This window comes from Saccoglossus kowalevskii, chromosome 3 (genome assembly GCF_978046115.1).
Source record: "Saccoglossus kowalevskii chromosome 3, keSacKowa6.1, whole genome shotgun sequence".
NCBI lineage: Eukaryota > Metazoa > Hemichordata > Enteropneusta > Harrimaniidae > Saccoglossus > Saccoglossus kowalevskii.
This window is the reverse complement of record NC_140643.1, coordinates 12,777,216-12,796,870: the sequence shown is the minus strand read 5'-3', so window position 1 is coordinate 12,796,870 and position 19,655 is coordinate 12,777,216. Positions and strand designations below refer to the sequence as shown.

Below are 19,655 nucleotides of genomic sequence, written 5' to 3'. Positions count from 1 at the left end.
TATTTATTTATTTATTTATTTTTGAATGTATGAACAGGAGGGAAAATGTTTTTCATTGAGAAAGACTCGGACATTAAGGTAAAGTAGCTGGTGAACGAGACGACAAATCAAATCACATCAAATAACAGGTATGCTTTTTAATGTATTCATAATGACGATGATAAAGGTAAAGCGAGGAAGTATCATGTTTTAGTACAAAGATGTTCTCCGAAAACTCGAGATGGGTCGGACCAGATAATTAATACTATATAAAATAGCTGATGATCAACGCAAGTTAATAGCGTTTGCAGTGTGATTAACAGATAATCATATAGACAGATATGAGCTACATAGTGACACGTGTGACTACAGTATGTACTACACGCCTAGAATTAGTTTTATTTCACAACCCTCATTATTTGATATGAGCAGTATGTATATGGGAGTGAAGGAATCAGTCACGCGAGATATAAACCATTTGCGCTTGACAAAACAAAGTAGATGCAACTATCGTCATTTGAAAAGTTACCACAACAACCGCAATGCAGACGCCGTAATTTTTATATCGGAACTGGAAAGCAAGTCGCCGTTAATTGGCTACCATTAATTATGGGAAATTTTAGCGCGCTTCATGAACTGACTGTGTGCACCAAATACATTAATACTGCTGTAGTCACAGACGGATGGGCATCGCCAATTCCGGTCAAAAGAAGCTCGTCTGCATAACCAATATTATGCGCTGCCGTTCACGTGATTATCTTCTCCTCAGCTCAATGTGCTCCGATGGGTGTGCGCAGTAACGGATAGGTTTGTTATGTGACATTGTTATTGACACCTACACGTTTCAACATTACAGCGTCTGATCTACATACGTTTCTATTCACAGTTGGTCTGTGCGTGAACAGGTGCGGCATCGTATTAGCTTGGACCAGTCTGTTAATTCGATCAGTTGTTGTGGAATGTTCTTTCCGCAGTTTGGTCTATAACCATCGCATAATAACTCTCATCCTTGCTAAGATGACTATATCCATAGTGTCCCTTCTCCTGGTACTCTCGGCCATTCGGGCAGGGCAGTCAAGGTAGGCACAGCTTGCAAATATTCATAATAACATGAATTGTGATTTATCATGGGTATTGTTGATGTGTAAATAGACAAAAAAAGTGTATTTCGTAATACATCAAAACAGACAGCCGTTTGTTGATGCGATATACGTGATGTAATTTGTAATTGCCCTTCTTATATGTTGTTGCCATGGACGCATTACCCGCATTCTCGCGTATCCTGACATATCTACAATTGGAATGAACATGTCACCCATCCACAAATCCGGGAACGACCATTCAATATCACTTAATGCCTAGAATTCATCATCTATCACAGATGACTGCACCCTGCATGGGCCGACCACACTTATTACACACACTGTATTGCTACCATTAGTGTAGGAATCGTTTCTGGAATAACTTTACTAACAAAACTCTCCCACGGTTTTCAATTTAATTTATCTTTGCCCAAACCGAAACTCAAATCTTCATTAGAGACCACATGCCGTGCGACCAGGCTACTTAATTTCATATGTATTATTTTTCAATGCGTCCCTTCAAGTTGATAGTTAATTAATGGTTCTAGTTTCAAGTAGTACAATGTATGTTGCGTTTATCTCTTCATACATAATTCTTCGCCATTGAAATCATATTTCATTATGAAAGCTATCAGCTAAGCGTAAGACATAATTTCATTAGATCATAGTAATATAAATACAGACGTCTTATTCTACGATGTGATCTATATAAATAGCGAGGTTTAATATATGTCAGAGAGGTCATCTCAAAATAATTACATGTCACCATTCGTGTGATCTAATCTTCAAGAACACTAACTGCGGGTTAGAGATCGTGTAGCCACCTTTACTTAGATCATTAAGTGCACGGAAATCATGCTGATAAACGAAATGAGTGAAAGGGATGCAAACGTGCAGTAACTTTCATTATACACACTATAATTAAACTCTTACGTACTTCTCAAATGCGCAGTAATATATGAAGATTAAACAGTGTTTGTCAAATAATTTTGCCATTGCATCTAATCTATCAACATTCTGAACATTATAATCGATTGTTCGCTTTTAGATACAGCACGACGCGTTGGTGACAGTCATATTTAACAATCCATTCAGAGGGACATATTATATTGTTACTTTGCAGAAAGATAAACGACATGTCTGTGAGTGTGTGTATTTTAAGTGTAGCATTTAGTTGGGTATTGTTTACTTACTGTTAAAAAAATCTTGAACGCTACACTTGAAATAGTGACAAGTCATTATTATTGAAAAGAAGACCTTCGCTTTCATCAATTAACGCAGGTACCACTCAACAGCAGCTGTACAATTTGTGAACCTAGTGTTTCGTTATTGTCGGCAGAAAAACCTCTTCGCTGTAAACTCGGTTTAGGTCATTAATGTGAACAGTATCGTACTTGCCATCACTATAATTGCACCATGAAAGGTTAGGATATAATGCCAGGCATTTCGGGTCCATGCAACTATATTGCACGTTACATCCTGTTTTCTCCTAACCTCGCGCTAGGCGCATAGAACTGCGACGTATTACTTTGTATTATGCCTTGGGTATCGACAACCAGTGAGGCTGATTACTTCACGTCGGCAGATTGTATCTACCTGCAACACCGTGTCCCACATAACGCCCGACCACGACATATATATTTTACATACGCATTTTAAAGCAAATTAAATATTGATTAATTTTCAAAATATATTTTTAGAAATTGTTAGGGATAACAATCGCATATTCGATTCCATATACTTACTTTATCGTGAAGTACAATCTAACCTTGCCCAAACCTAGTACTCAACATAGAACATACCACGTATCGTATTTATTAAGAATCCATTCAAACACAATGTCTGCAGACATCTAGTATGATTTGCTGGTTATTACTTTAATTTCCTCACTCTAACATCATAGTGAAAATAAAGTATTGGATGTAAGTAATTAGCTCGCAAGCTATCATTTCTTTAGTGCACTACACTCAATTGAATTAGAATCTAAATTATTCATACGTGATATAGTTATAACATTATCGGATAAAACACTACCCTGGGGACAGAAATGGCATGCCTTCGGTTCATGTACATTGCGAATCTGGGGACGCGTAATTTAAATACTGTTTTTAGTTTTAGTGCTCACACAATCAGCACGTACAATAATAACAGTCAGTCAGTCGCTATTTTGTTCTCGATTGTTTTTCACCGAGAGCGTATCGATAATAATAGAAAATATTGGATGTGCAGCAATTATTCATAAAGGTTAATGTAAATCCGGTGACAAGTGCAGAAAATTAATGCACTGCCGTGGTTTGATGTGGGTGTTATTGGCAACTAAGTTTTGCTTGTCACTTGTGAGACTCTTCAAATACGCACTCTACAGTAAAAGCAAAACGCAAATAGTATAAACTTACAAATGCACATGCTTTGAAATAATTTACTAGTTTAATTTATTACACTTTGTACATGTCAAGATAATATTTATCTATCATCACACTGCATTTCAGTTAAATCTTTATATTCGATCCTGCTTGCCTACAAGGGCGATATTTTTTGTTGTTGCTAGAAACCAGTCGTTGTTATACTAATTTATTACAATAGTACTACGACATTTCAATGACGTCGAATTGTGTTGAGCAAAGACAGTTCACATAATCATTCTACAGATCAACGAAAGTCTTAACAATGCCGAGGTTTATATTATCATATACTTGATATGTTATGCGGATAACAACTTTCTCAATCTTGTGCCAACACCTGTTTTGTAATCGGATAATTCGAGGCACGAGTGATGCAATTCAACTTCATTACTTTTCAATTTGTTGGATTTACCACACAATGAATAATGCGGATATATGTATGACGAAGTTAGCTTCAATTCCAAGCAATTGTAATATTAGATTTTTCCAATCATCTCGATTCACCACTTTCTTTCCTGGGCAGCATTTAACTGCTACCAGTTTACGAATTATTTGGGCTATTACATTGAAAACATTTTCCGACGCAATTAAACTAGAGGTCAGCTAGGTTCATTCGCTATTCTAAACGATATGACTATATAACACAAGAAATACTATCATATGTTTACTGCCTTATTGATTCATTCTTCAGTCATAATAACTAATATCGGTATTTGGTGATTGGCGCCACACTTGCCACCTGTATTTAGTAACTATCTGCCATGGTGATATATTTAAGCAATGAATTTCAGACCGCAGTTGTTTAGCCTGTTTTGTTTAGATTAAATGCTAAGTGATTTGCACTTGTATACACACCACGATTCAACCGACTGGTTAGACACAACGATGTCCTCCAGTTTTAGTTGTATTTGGCACTCTATGGGGTAATTCAAACCAGTTTACGTTACTGACTTATACTGTCATAATAGTTCATATTAACAGTCTTGCTTCTAAACATGGTATACTGTTATTTTAGCACAGTGGGGAATGATATACTATGATATAGTAAATCAGTCAGACCGATGTATTCAATAAATTGACATAGACATTAGTGAACAAATAGTTGACGAAACTATCCACTATTTGGGAGCAGTAAAGAACTAGTGAACACTGTTCATTACCAAGACCTTTCATATATTAAATTTCATTTGAAAATTACGTCGTTTAATAGTACACAAGTGTTCAATTCAGTACAATGCAACCACTGCAACTACTTAAATTAGACATAAACACTAGTATGTATGATGACAGTGTTGTGAATTGACAGGGTGTAATGGTTAAATTATGTAATATATGAGTTTTGTAAAAACCATAGTCGAGTTTTGCGATTATAGAAAATAATATGGTAGGCTTTTTAACTGGTATATTACATTTGTGAATGCGTCTTTCCAATGCTATTTATAGTCAACATAAGTTTGATTAGTATGACCTTATGTCATGCTGTAGCAATTTCAAATACTCGTGGGCGCGTTTATGTATACAGAAGCAATTAACCAGCACGGAGGCGGGTATACCACGAAATGTTGCACAATTCACGACATATGCACACAAGCTGGGCACTGAAAGTAGCACACAGCGATTATAGAAACATCAAGCAGTGGAAAAAAATCGCACTCGTAGTAGTTTCTTGTTAGCATCAACGTTGATATATGTGACATTTTGTGAGTTGACATGATTTCAAAGATATACTGACGCCGATAAGGTCGTACACACGATTGCTTTTCGATGGTCTACACAACTTCAGGGTTCACGAGCGAGCCACTCCGGACGGTAATAGTTTTGTAGGCGTCGTTGGCGTAATAGTTCGATATATGCTACCATTTTGGATATATGGCTTGTGTGGAATCAGGTTGCGTAGTTTGATATGTGCCACCATTTTGGATATATGACAAACGACGTTTGTACAGTCTGATTGAGTATTCACTAGATACATTGACGGGTGCTCAAGATAGAAGCAAAAATGTGAATGTTAGTCTAATAAGTTAATTACCTTATAGCCATGAAGTCATATTAACGTCAAATTCTATTGAACAATTTTGCTCGGCATTTTTGTTATGACTTGCCGATCGATATCGATCGATAAAAATCTCATCCAATTACAAGAACAATTAAAAGACATAACAATTAATATTATATTTCTCAATTTATCTAAAAACATAAAACACATTACCGCAAAAAAATGTCTGTCAAACAATCTCTGAGAACAAAATCATTAAACAAATGAAAGAAGTTATATGTAATATAGAGGTGATGTCATCCCACGAGTGACCCCACAAAAGCAATACACTCACTTAAAATTGAAGAAAATGTTTCGCAAATGCATATCGATTTTACGATAAGTGTAATTTTGATTAGATTCTGGCTAAAAATGTATTGGTTGTCCTCTTTGGATAATACAATAACACGTCGATGTCTGCAGATTGTTATGGCGAATAGTAACAGTACATTGCCGTCTCTGTATCGACTGATCATAAGTGAAATTAGTTCACAAGTTGAATTAAGCAATGAAAACAAAAATGGCAACTAAAATTGCAATAGCGTGCCAAGTAACATAAATGTACAGAAAGTGATAAAGTGGCGCTGTAATAGTAACTGTGGGGTTATCTGGTCATATTCTAATAGTGTACATATTAGCAATATATAATTGTTTATCTAAAATATAATCGGATGGCAACATCATATGGTTTGACAATAACACTTCTTGGCTGTGCGGTGACCTGAATATGTTTTGAGAGCATGCATATTATACTTTGAATCAGTAGGTGCTCTTAATATATTGTACTACGGTCTTACGTAATAAGGTAAATTACCTTACATTAAAGAGCACACAGTTTCCGAATTGTATAGATTTATGAGATATTACCTGATGCACACGTCTGAACAAAATGTCATTGCTATGGTTACGAATTGTCTAATGGTTATTTGACTTACCATAATGATCATTCATAGTGGTTCCCCATTAATAATTGCCACAATAAATCAATCAATTAAAATATAAACGTTTAAAAATAAATCTAATATCCGTTATATACAAACGAAATGCCTAATATATTATTTTGCAGCAACATTTTTGTATATGTGTGAGGTATTTCATTCTTTCAGTAGTCTCATACATTATGGTAGTTGCCTACTCATATTTGTTTGAGAAAGTTTGCCATAAATGACAATTTCTAGTGTATTTTTATTGTGTACAATCATGGCGATGCAGTTCTATGGTGACATGAATCTAATATTCTTTTGTGTGTTAGTTATAGTACCGTATTTTGCAAAAAAATATCTAATATTCATTATTTGTGAACATTTCAAGTATCTCAAACAAAAAAATGTTGAAAAATTGCATTTATTGTCATTTTGTGAAACTCGGATTTTTGAAATAATTTAGGATAACGAGATGCACCCGATCAGTCACGATATATTTTCACGATGTGTTTCATCACATGTCACCAGCCTACAATTTGATATATGGCATAGTGTCCATGTAATATTGGTAAAGATACTGATAAAATTTCTGCCACTACTAAATACAACCAAAATTCTCTTAAAAAATAAGATTATGAACCCTTATTTAGATATTTCTCTAATACAAATATGTTTACATACTTTTAGTAATACATTTACTGTTATTAACATTGGTATTTTACAGAGTCGTTGAATACCCTCATCTAATCTAACGTCCATGGTACAAAACAACGCGTCCGGTAGGGGGAATAGAAACTATGCTTTATACCATGTAACGCTATGTATCAATATTTGTATAAATTATTCAAATACTTCAGGATATCGAGTTAAAGTCAGTCGACTGTTCATTCACTTGAACCTGCAAACTACAAGGAAATGCTCTATAATATACGAAATATATTCTAACCGCTACAGAGTACACACGTCGTCAGTCTATGAATAGTCTCATTTTTTAAGAGGAATCCAATCACAGTTCAAGTGAAAACATAAAGCAATCACGATAATGGTCTCGTTTCTGAGACAGGTAATTAAACTTTCAAGCAATTAGGCTGGCTTCTTTCACTTTTTTCCAAATTTAATCTTCACCAGTCGTAGACTTAAAATGGCAGTCTCCTTTCAAACATACAATACCCGCTAAACGGGTGAGTGAATAAAATAGGATAATTTAATAAAATGTGAGTCAGTTTAAATGAAGGTACTGTTCAAGTCCAATGCACAGTGCATAAAGGTCAATCCAGCTACTTCTGATCGGTAAACAATAACGTTCAATGTTTCACCTTGCTTGATTACCAAATACAAACACTCTAAGCACATGATAAAAGTGAGAAACAAGTCAATCTGGTCAAACGTGATAAGCTACTTCTATTTATTTAATTTCTTTTCTTCCTAGTCTATTCACCGCGAAATTTATGTGGAATTTCAAAAAGGTAATGTTTTATTAGCTTATAATGAACGATAGAAAAACATTTTTCACCAACCTTTGTGTTTAAATTGATAACTGGTAGGAGTTACTTAAACAAACCGAAATTGACATGTTATTATAATGAATACGCCGATACGTCTATTTAATTATAGCGCGACTAACGGAAGTACGATTGTGTGAGAAATTAATGCATTTGCGGCCCACGTTAGCATTTGCTGGGTTATATTGATATGTAAATTAAAGTTTTTTTGACGCACAATTAAATATTTATATACTAACAACAGCCAATTTTTGTCATATTGTACCATTTGAATATAACACTCAGCGAGTAGTTCTATATAAATAAATACGGAAATAAATTATTAGTCGCAGTTATGTAATTATGTAATAATTAACTATTATAGTGAACGGTATTTCCAATATTATACATAGAATATTGTAATTGTTCTCTCTGTAATTCTGAGGGCTCTTCATCACAAGGTAGTCATAGTAGCTAGAGATTCCCATTGTGTACATTTTTCTGTTCCATTAAGTGACATAACTATCCTTTCAGAATGAAATCAATCCAGCTGGCCTAGTTACATGTACGTCTGGCAGCCAATAGAAATGTGTCGCCTTAGGGTATACTAGTGTATTATACAGCTTTTATTCACCCGTCGTGGTTTACCATTAGTTATTACTTTAGGCTGAAGTATCCGCAATTACCGAATCATTTTAATTCTATCCATGGTTTGAGAAATCTTTTCTGTCCCTCGGCAACTATTCCCTTTATAACATTCACTCAATGATATTATTACCAGTGTCGAGATAATTTCCTGCCGCAAACACGATTTTCAATATCAGTATTGCTCTTTAAAAATAAACAGGAATAATGTAAGTTTGTCGTCAATGCCAACCACTGTTGAAACGCTTGAGTATGGTTACTCAATACCGCGAATATATTGAATAAATGGTTATTTATGAAACATAATATAATCCAATAATTGATAATTGTTATTTGTCGCAGTAACCCGGATGTCCTACGACGTATACTAAACGACAGTTATGATAATCAGATACGACCGAATGTTACAGGTAATGAATGCATTATGTTATGTGTCTGTATACTACTCTCAGACGGTTTCATCTATTTTATATTACATTCACGTAAATATTCATATTGGCCACACAATGTATACACAGAGTGCTGACAATGAAAAAAGCACAACACTTTGTATTCAAAACGTCTGCATTGTTCATTCTAAGTATACGATTACGGACTGTGCATGGAATGTAAATCAAATATGTCTTGTCTGTGACATTCTGCAATATAATGACATGCAGTGAACAGTAAGTAACACGTGCACAATCGTTTGCCTGAATTGTTACATAAGATATACATCTTAACCTATTTCAACATAGGTAGATGATGTTTATTCATATTTATATGAATGCGAGAGACGAATGGCATACACAGATTTCCAAACGACTGATCACATCACAAGCACTCACGCAATAATAGGTTTTGCACACGAGTCGTGTAAGTGACTTTACCCCCCCCCCCCCCCCCAAGTTAGAACATTACGTCATCTAACACCTAGATTAATTACAATAGTAACGGTGCAGTTATTGTTCGTTTCAGGTCCTGCAATTTCTATAAGTGTCTATATGTTATTGACTAGTATTCACTCAATATCGGAAATATCAATGGTGAGTTCTCAATATTATTACATACGTACTGCAGAATAGTCAGTCATTTGCGTGGAATATCATTGGCATTGTCTGTCACAGATGTGCAAACGCGGTCGATCATCTTCTGATTCTGAGTTATCTGTGCAGTTTTTGCATACCTCAATTACCAATGTGTATTTTGAAACCCAATTTATACACGTTGTTATCTGTGATAGTTGTTTATGTTTGAATAAACAACAACTAAAAAACAGATTGAAAAAAATAATTGTGACAGAAATTACATTCTCCGGAGGCCGAATCGCGATCGATGTTTTACTGTCATTAAAAGTGATATTTATTATATCCATGTTAAAATACATATAAAGAAATCCTGTGTCATGAGAAATGCCCTTGGGTTATGTTTCTATCTCACATTTTGTCCTGTTTGATGCATTTGCTGGTCGTCATTTTCGTCTCTACTTCATTATGGTATGCGCAACAATGAACACGAATCTGTCAGCATGGCCATTTACATGAACGCCAGATTAACCGATTATTCGACGTAATTGCGCGCACTCACATAAACAACTTGGAAGAAGCGGGTACGACTTCTGGCCATTTAGAAAGTTTAAGAACATATGTAATACTAACACAAAAAAAAAACAATCTTTTCTTGAGTGTGTTGGGCATGCTAATTATGCGAGTGTTCGTTATACACATGCTACAGTCGCACGATACACCGTATCACTCCCACAACCCACACGCGTCAAAGCGAGGCTATGGCGTTATGGCATATAACAACGACTAGTGCAATGTCACGCCATGGTATATATTGATACAGCATGAAATTAACTCACTAGTGAAGTATATAATATTAGTATATTTAATACGAATTTAATATGAAGTATATAATATTAGTATATATAATACGAATTAATGCTTGTTACAAATTAATGCTTGTCACACGAGCGGATTTACAATATTATGAAATTATTAAATGCCTTCCTATGGTAATAATAATTTGACAGCGCGACAAGCGAATATGTTTCAAACTATAGAGGGCATCCTTTTAATTCTTCAATGACATCCCTGTGTCACATAAAATTGAAAAACAACGACTGCGTATTTATTACAATAATTACTGAAATAATTATATTCGATGCTCAATTATTGTTTTTTTCATACAGGATTATGGCGTGACCATGTTTTTAACGCAGGAATGGATTGATCCCCGACTATCATTTAACGGAAGTGACTCAGTTGATCTTAGATCAGGCTCCGAGCTGGAGGCGAGTCTCTGGACACCGGATCTATATTTTGTTAATGTAAAGAAAGGCGAATTACACGAGGTAACGATGACAAACAAACAGATACGGGTGTACCCAAACGGACAAGTTATATATGATATCAGGTAAGAACACTGATAAATAATGTCAATGTCATGAGGTCTGAATAGAGAATAGTAACAGCTATATTTGATATATGCAATTATTGCGGTGGAGTGTGTGTGTGTGTGTGCATTTGAGATTATCAAAATGAATACGCACAAATTCAAATGCTGTTCCAAGGTATCAGGTTTTGTTGATAGTGATTTATTATAACACCCATTTTTTGATCAGTGTGATAGACAATGAAAATAATACTCTGTGACATTATCCCATATGTAATTATCACTATTATGGTCAAGGGTGTTAATCCTTCGTAATACGATTGCGCATATGGGTTTAATTACCGGTGATGTAGACATTGTAAATGATATCGTAGTAACTGTTTCTTTATATATTTGCAAACATATCAATCAAATTCAATGCTGACGTGTGCAGATGCACTGAGTTGATTGCACGCTGTATTCAAGGCTGACGTGTGCAGATGCACCGAGTTGATTGCACGCTGTATTCAAAGCTGACGTGTGCAGATACACTGAGTTGATTGCACGCTGTTAACGTCGTCATTTTTTTGTTAATTTCAGAGCAAGCCTTACATTGATTTGTTACATGTACCTTCAACGATTTCCAATGGACCAACAGAACTGTGGTATCGATTTGGAAAGCTGTAAGTGAAATTATATTTCAATTATTGATATGGGAACTAATTTGATATGAATATCTCGGGTATATGATGGATACTGTCCTACAAAAAATCGATTTGTTTTGCATAATATTTGATGATGGATGTGTTTATTTCATGTCGGTCACGTGGCTTCTTAATTTGATGACAGGTCCGTCACTAGCATCACCACACATGTGTCAACTTGAAATGACATTTCTATTTCCAAAGCAGTGGCTTAATAATTTTTGAAATCCTTTCAAAATTACATTTCTCAATAATGATTGACTTTTCCCATTACCTAACTAGCATCGAGTTACTTTACTTCAGCGCAAAATTAAGGCGATTAGCAGCGTGTGACCCAAATCAGTGTGTATTGCCCTTGTATTATAAGAAACTAATAAACGTAAATCCCGTGGCATTGTCTTGTACTTGTTAGCAGTTGATGAAAATATCAAAAAATTACAAGTGAAAACGCGCGATGTCGTTGAGCTTGCTTTGATTACAGATAATACAAAGTCAGTTGTTTTCAGTTCGAACTACCGAGATATGACATGTTGCTTGTACTGTGAGTTACTCACTGACTCACACGGCTCTCATTCACTGAGATTAGTTTGCGTTTTTGTATCAGGCTGTATTTATATATTATAACAATTTTACGCCCTATCAAATCCACAACTATACCAGGTAGCACACCCAGCCGGCAAGGGACCCCAAAGTCGCATTCTTTGAATTAATTTCAGTAAGTGCCTTTGACCCTCCCATTTTGTCTGTTGAGTCTGTGCCGTACTAATGATCCTGTTTACCGAACGATTCATTTTTGATGTTCAGCCTCAGGCAATAAATGGAAACATTTAGCAACGATTTCGTAAAGTGCATACTAATGGTATATACATGTAGCTATATATAGAAATCTACATGTTAAATACGTATTGACAAATTGACATCACTTGAAGAATGCATGCGTTTAGTGACTGCGTTTTCAATGAAGCGAAAATGGGGGCATATATAGGACATCTTAAGTTCTCTTTTGTCATTCTAGTTGTATTAATGTGATTCGTCATAGATCTCAGATAAATGTGACAGTATTGATATAGATATGTAGATTTATAATAAAATATACGATCGAAGCATATATTGAATTCGTGTGACAACCATACAATATTGTAATCAAATATTATTCAGAGCTACGCTGACGAAGCAATGCGTATTGAGCAACGTGAAAACACATTTCCAGCTTTATACACAGTACACACAATCCCTACACCATGATTAGCAAACACAGGATGTATGTGTGCTATTGTCTGTGTTTTTGTGTATCATTGTCGACATTACTTCACGAAAAATCGCCAAAGGATGCTGACTGTGAAGTCGAACACAGGCTTAGTGATCAACAGATCGTATAATAATCTTAATATATTTTATTTAATTCTTTACAAATGACAAATCCTAGACAATAATGATATAAAATATAGATACACTTATATCGGCATTTATCATCATATCCCGAATAACGAGTTTAATTATTCAATTAATATATTTCAATCAGTGACTGTGTATATCGTCATGGTTATAAAGGACACAACTAAAACATTGGTGCCTTAAGACATATTGTCCACACTACAATATTGATAACATTCAAGTGTCGCATGTTATATAGATGTGAACGTCCATAAGATATACATATACACTTTCCATCGTCGTTCGCTTTAGAACATGTACATTCTGTGATACCCTGATAAGATGTATTCACCTCAGAATCCCCACAATACCTTGCTAATGGCTAGTACTAGTGTGAAGTGTGTCGTATGAATGAAGTTTTCTCCTAAATCGCAGTCTCTTTAATCGGAATTAAAAGCCGTAAACTAACAGTGTTTATCGTGTATTTTTAATACACAATCTAAGTAAAGAAAAAATATTAAGTACTATGCTTATTCATTTTGACGTATGACATTTGAGAGAATTTAATGTGTTTTGACTAGAAGCTGACTCGTATATTCGAATGCAGTTGATGTCATTACTATGCCGCATCGTTTGTCATTTATTGCTTTGAATTCAATGGTTGTGGCTTCCATCAAATTACATATATTCTAGAATGATGGTAGACACCAACATATTTTAACCAAATACTTTTATAGCTGGTATCCTCGGTATCCTGGTATCCTCGGTAACAATCGTTACTTGGTAGTACATGTGAACGTCGATTTTGTACTCGATATACTGTATTCTTTCAGGTCTTTGAGAGCACGTAGTTATGACAGGTCTGTCAGTCTTATATTCTGGACGAGACGTGAACATTGAAATCCATGGCATCATGATTACAGTCGCTGATATATGCTGTATTTCATTCTTGCCAATATTTCGCAAACGTTACAACAAAGGCTTGAACGGCGCTTTTATTAAATACTCATACACTGTTTTGACATATATACCTTGTTAGCCGAAATTAATAGTTTTTGTTTTACATTTCACTGACTGCACCAAACGATACTACCATTGTACCATTTGAAAGACATTTTTGTGATCCTTTAGTTTTGAGCGGTTTGAATAAATATGATGAGTATTTTCCGCGTGGATCGTCCATGATTAAGCGGAAAACAGACACCCATAAGTAGTGCATTACGATAATTGTTATCATCAATATCGTGCATAAGATATCTTGCGCATGCGTGTCGCAACGACCACCGCCACTTAACACACTAAACACGCTACCAAACTAATTTGTACATTTGCAAGCTATGATTGTGCGTCGACTAAAATTATGCAGCATGAAATTCAATGTATATTCCGTAATCACGTATTGTACAATCGCTATCAGAACCTAACGTGTTGTGTTTTGTAACAAATACACAGATTAAAATGATTACATATGCCAATTACGTATTTCCCGCCGTTCTCATGGGCCCAATAAAGGCGACACACATCCGCATGATAAATAATTTAACCCATAAGTTATGTAATTCATCTCTCTAGTTGGATACACCACGAGGGACGTTATGCTACAGTGGCATCCTAATCATTCGGTTATATTACCACAGCTTGTCATGCCTGGATTCTCGTTGAGTGTTCCCGACACTTCTGCTATAATTCAAGAGTATCCGATGGGTAAATATATTTAATTCTTAGTCACACTTTGTTTTGAACTACGCCAGGTGTCCACTGACAGATGATCGATCACATCGTGACCAATTGTAAAATAAATAGATGAACATTAAACACAGCTGAATATCCCTGTATGATGTGCAAATACGTCCATTTATCGCAGTTGAGTGTTAAACTTGCCTAGTCTGAAGAACCATTCGGATCATTTTCTATTATGATTGATTGATCCGACTAGTGAATTCTATGAATACTATGAATACTAGCGAATACATATCTACGTCAGACTAAAATTAGTGTAACACATCAATAAAATAAAACTAAAACACCAACTAACAACACGGTTTGTCAAAGTTGAGATAGCATGTGTGCATTTAAATGTTGTCTTTTATATATTACCGGGCTGGTCCCTGGTTGCCACCGTGTTAATGGGTTACTGGGTACGTAGCCATATTAATTGCACGATGGGTTGTTGAATCGTTCGTTGCCTCCTGCAATCTAACAATCAAAACCCCAGCTTCGATGCCCCAGTGATAAAAACCGCTGGCGGTAGCCATTTTTTTATGGTCGAACTAGAACAGTTCGACATCACTGTAGTAGGTACTCCTTGTACTGACCCAAGTCATTTGAAAAAGGACTTTCTACTAAATTAGGACCATTTTCGAAAACAGAAAAGAACAGTAAATACAAAGAAACCCATAGAAAAATGCTAATAATAGCAAAGTTTCCGTTGTCCTTGTTACCATAGTGACGTCTTCTGGCCACATAAGGTTGTTTTCGTTCGACCTGAAGAAAATGGCTTCCACTGGAGTTACGTATGATCTAGTGACTTAAATTTCAGGAATACAACATCAAAAGATTATTGTTTGCTTTGTTTTTCACTCTGGTGAATGTTTAACAAACATATTATCGATTGGTGATAGTTTGGATTGTGTGATTTGTAGAAATAAAAAGTGCTTCCATCGACGTTTATTTGCGACACACGCTATCGCCTTTCGCAAGCCTGTGGAGGAACCATGGTTTTTCTGTTTCAATAAAACCAAATATTCGAAAATAACAACTTTGAAAATTGGAATTACACTATAAATAGGTAGCAAGGTTGCATTAACACCTGGCTCACCTAGAGTCATTACTGCTCACTAATCGCTCCAATAAACTGCAAAAACATATGCATAGATTATTTAACACAACAAATGTGTGTATTTGTGAACTTCAAAATAATAATGCGTTTGATAATATTAACTGTAACTCAACTACGTTGACTTGTTGCTACACTATACTACACTATACTACACTATACTACACTATACTACACTCTACTACACTATACTACACTATACTACACTATAACCAATTCAAACAGAACTTGTTGAACTTTGACATGAACAAATGTCACCACAATCAAAACAATACACAGTCTTAGTTCGTAAACAAGTTATCTGAATAGTAACTATATGCAAATGTTTACTTCCTGTGCACATTGAACGATTGACAGTTGGTAAACTATAAGTGCCGCCTAACCAATGGGTAAGAAAAAAACTGACACAAGAAGAGTTATAAACCTATTTTATCTGGCTGATCCAACCATATGGAATCAGAACTATTACAGAGATCACAGATAACTGGAGACAATTGAAATAATAAACACATATTCAGGTCATATTAGATACATTAGCGGTTACATATCATCATCTAGCCATGCATGGACTATTACAACGAATTAGATACTGAATAAAACATGTACTTATTCAAATCATAAATGATGAAGAGTTTTTATTTCCCAATCGATAAAGATAATTGAGTTCCTGCAGTGTATAGATTAGAATCATATCATTTATCAGTTGAAAACCGATTCAGGGTTATTCATAGTCCGTAATTCACAATTACTGCATGTATGAATAGCTATCCTGTCAGGACCAGTTTAATCTGGTCTATAGCATTGCCGAACATGCAATTATGTTAGACTGGATTTAGTTAGATTTTTGAGATAGGGATGCTCCGCAGCCAGTTGAAAACTGAATCCCAAAAGATCGACGTTCAGGCTATTTTTGGTTCACAAATTGCCGTATTCACCAAAAGGAAGATCAATGTTTTGCTGAAATGACTGAAATTCTTGGTCATGACGGGGGGGGGGGGGGGGGTATCACCGCTGAGACATGTTCTTATACAATAAATTCAGATTTTCTGTATAAAGGGCGAAAGTGGTCGCGCCTCTTATTTGGTTCCATGCGACGTACGCAAAGCCTTTCATTTACATTAATTGTTTACACGAAATTTGACATCCTGAAACCACAATTCTGAAAGTAACCAAATGTTTAATTTACGATATTTACTTATTTCTAGGACAATATTCTCGACTACACTGTATGTTTAACTTAGAACGAGAGCTGATATTCTACATCATGGAGCATTATGTACCTTCATTCCTTCTGGTTATATTATCATGGGTGTCGTTTTGGTTAAGTGTGGATGCTACACCTGCCAGAGCTAGTCTTGGGATCACCACTGTACTTACATTGACAACATTAAGTTCAGGAGCAAGGGTCGAGTTACCAAAAGTATCTTACACAAAGGTAAGGAAGAGTCGTTCTACGTTCGCATGAGACCAATCATGGTCACGAGATGTCCTAATACGTGTATAAAAGATACCTACATCTATAGTAGAAATAATATTATAATCATAATCGGCTCTGATTGGTAGAAGGTGTCGCAGGAATGATGAATTTGAGCACGTATATTTATCATATGTTGTATCATGTATTAGCAGTATTCTTTATTCGTCGAAGACATTATTAATGTCTTATGTGAATGTGAATCGAATGCTTAGTCGAATATTATTTGAGACAAAAACGAGAGTATCTCAATTAAACCAGAGCGCATCTGTTTTCATAATTCTGTAATACCAACGCAAGATAACTTAATTTGTTTTCACCATCTGTACTATTAATGGAATCGGTTGGGTTTGATGAACGAACGAGCTCACAGCTTAACACACAAAACACATATCATATCTTATGACAACTGCACAAATATACCTACAATTATATTTATCGTGATTTTCTTTATACCGAATATTTTTGTTACAAGTAGTGCATGTATTTGTAGAAAGTCTATTAATACGATTTGATCATTGAATATTGGGTTAATTGTGTAAATGATTTGAATATAAAATAGATATTAACTGCATTTCGAAAATGAAATAAAATTGGCAATATTTTGAAAACCAAAAATCCTAAATAAATGTCTGCGAATACATCATATATTCGCAGATATTTGACATGAATCTCAATGTTGACAAAACCTCTGAAAGCATAATTTTGTGACATTCCATTGTGACTAAATTTAAATTGTTCATTATAACTAGTATGGAGTTCTCTCCCATAATGCATTGTGAATATGTGCAGTAACATTCTCAGTAGTGCAAGATTTGAATTCGGCTTCAATTAAAGCGGGAGGGTCATCACCTGCACACGCGCGGGATTTGAGACCCAAGCGACACAACACACGCTAAAGACGCAAAGGCTCATGGGTAGACGCTTGTTTGTAAACAATGACACGCTATGGCCATCTGACGCATGCGTAGGTGACGACTCCCCCGCTTTATTGCGTATTAGTTTACATAGTGTCTTTACGCGAGGCATGGCGTTACTGCCCGAGTTTTATTTCAACTAGAACTTCACACATATATGTATAAATAATATTAACTTGAATAATACTCAATACTCTATATCCTGGGTCAATTTGTGATGTAAGGCGATACATTGAATGATAATTCGTGATATGATGCATTATATATCAAATATATCGTACACAGTATTCCATCGGGATCAATTAAATCTCTTATCTGGTTTATTATCTACTTATCATTAATGACTTTGTGAATACTTTAATTCAGTTAGTATTGTTGGATAAATTGCAACACTTTCAAAGATGTCACGCGATTTGAAGTTTTATTGTGTCAATTTAGCACGAGGTGACTTTAAAATATACATTATTTTTATTTTTTTCTTGCTTTTATTGCAGGCAATTGATGTCTGGATGGTTGTATGTTCATTTTTCGTATTCGCTGCATTGTTGGAATTTGCAATAGCCAGCTATTTTCACAAGACCGGAGAGCGGCGACTAGTGGAAAACCGTATAAAAGAAAGACTGGTACGAAAACAAACATGATATTGAATCCAATGAGCATGGCGCCATGGAGAGTACGCTTTCTGCAATGCAATCTTAAATTTTCATTCCTACTTTTATTCCTTTTGTGCTCTTCAGAAAATCTCTCACCGACCACTACAAGCATAAGCAATTATTATAGTTTATGAGAAATCTTATCCATCAGAATGCTCAAATTAAATCTCAAAATATATGGAAACTATGTATGATTTGTGATGAAACACCACACTCTTTAGTCTAGGCTAGTTTCACTATTTGTTGGCAAAACTCAAGTGATTACAATACTCAGTAGGTGGTGTTCCGCATAAACTACAAAGTCGGAATGTTATTTTAACATACTTGTCATGCAAACATGCTCTATCTATCTTTCATATTTGGAACGTAAGATTAATATACCCCATGTAATGTAACTTGCAAAGGTACGATGACAGGTCTTTAAAATTAATACAATTCACGTTTTGGTGTCGAACATGTATACATTACTAAACTAAGTTCCTATAACTGTTCTCATGATATTATTTGTTTTTAGCGAGAATTAGTCTAATATCTCTCTACGTTTATTCACAGCATATATTACAGTCGGCCAACATATCTGAAAGAAATCGCTCGCCGTCGATGGGACGTCATACAATGGTCACAGAAATGACGAATAATGGCATAGGTTTTTATGGCTCCAATCATATGGCTTATGAAACTAGACTATATATGCCTCAGACGGAGACAAACGTCAAATCGTCGCACAGGAAAAACTTAATGAAAGCTGCGATGACAATTGATAGACTTTCAAGGGTACTTTTCCCGGCATCATTC

At 35.3% G+C, this 19,655-nt stretch overlaps 1 protein-coding gene across 1 annotated transcript; it reads left to right on the top strand.

Annotated features, from left to right (window-relative positions):
- The first annotated feature begins 996 nt into the window (after positions 1-996).
- On the top strand, positions 997-18,866 carry LOC144341590 (glycine receptor subunit alpha-4-like). Its single transcript, XM_078013736.2, has 8 exons — positions 997-1,058; positions 8,890-8,957; positions 9,505-9,572; positions 10,721-10,944; positions 11,503-11,585; positions 14,553-14,684; positions 17,022-17,251; positions 18,702-18,866. The coding sequence occupies exons 1-8, from the start codon at positions 997-999 to the stop codon at positions 18,846-18,848; spliced, it is 1,014 nt and encodes a 337-aa protein (XP_077869862.2). The 3' UTR covers positions 18,849-18,866.
- The last annotated feature ends 789 nt before the right edge of the window (positions 18,867-19,655 follow it).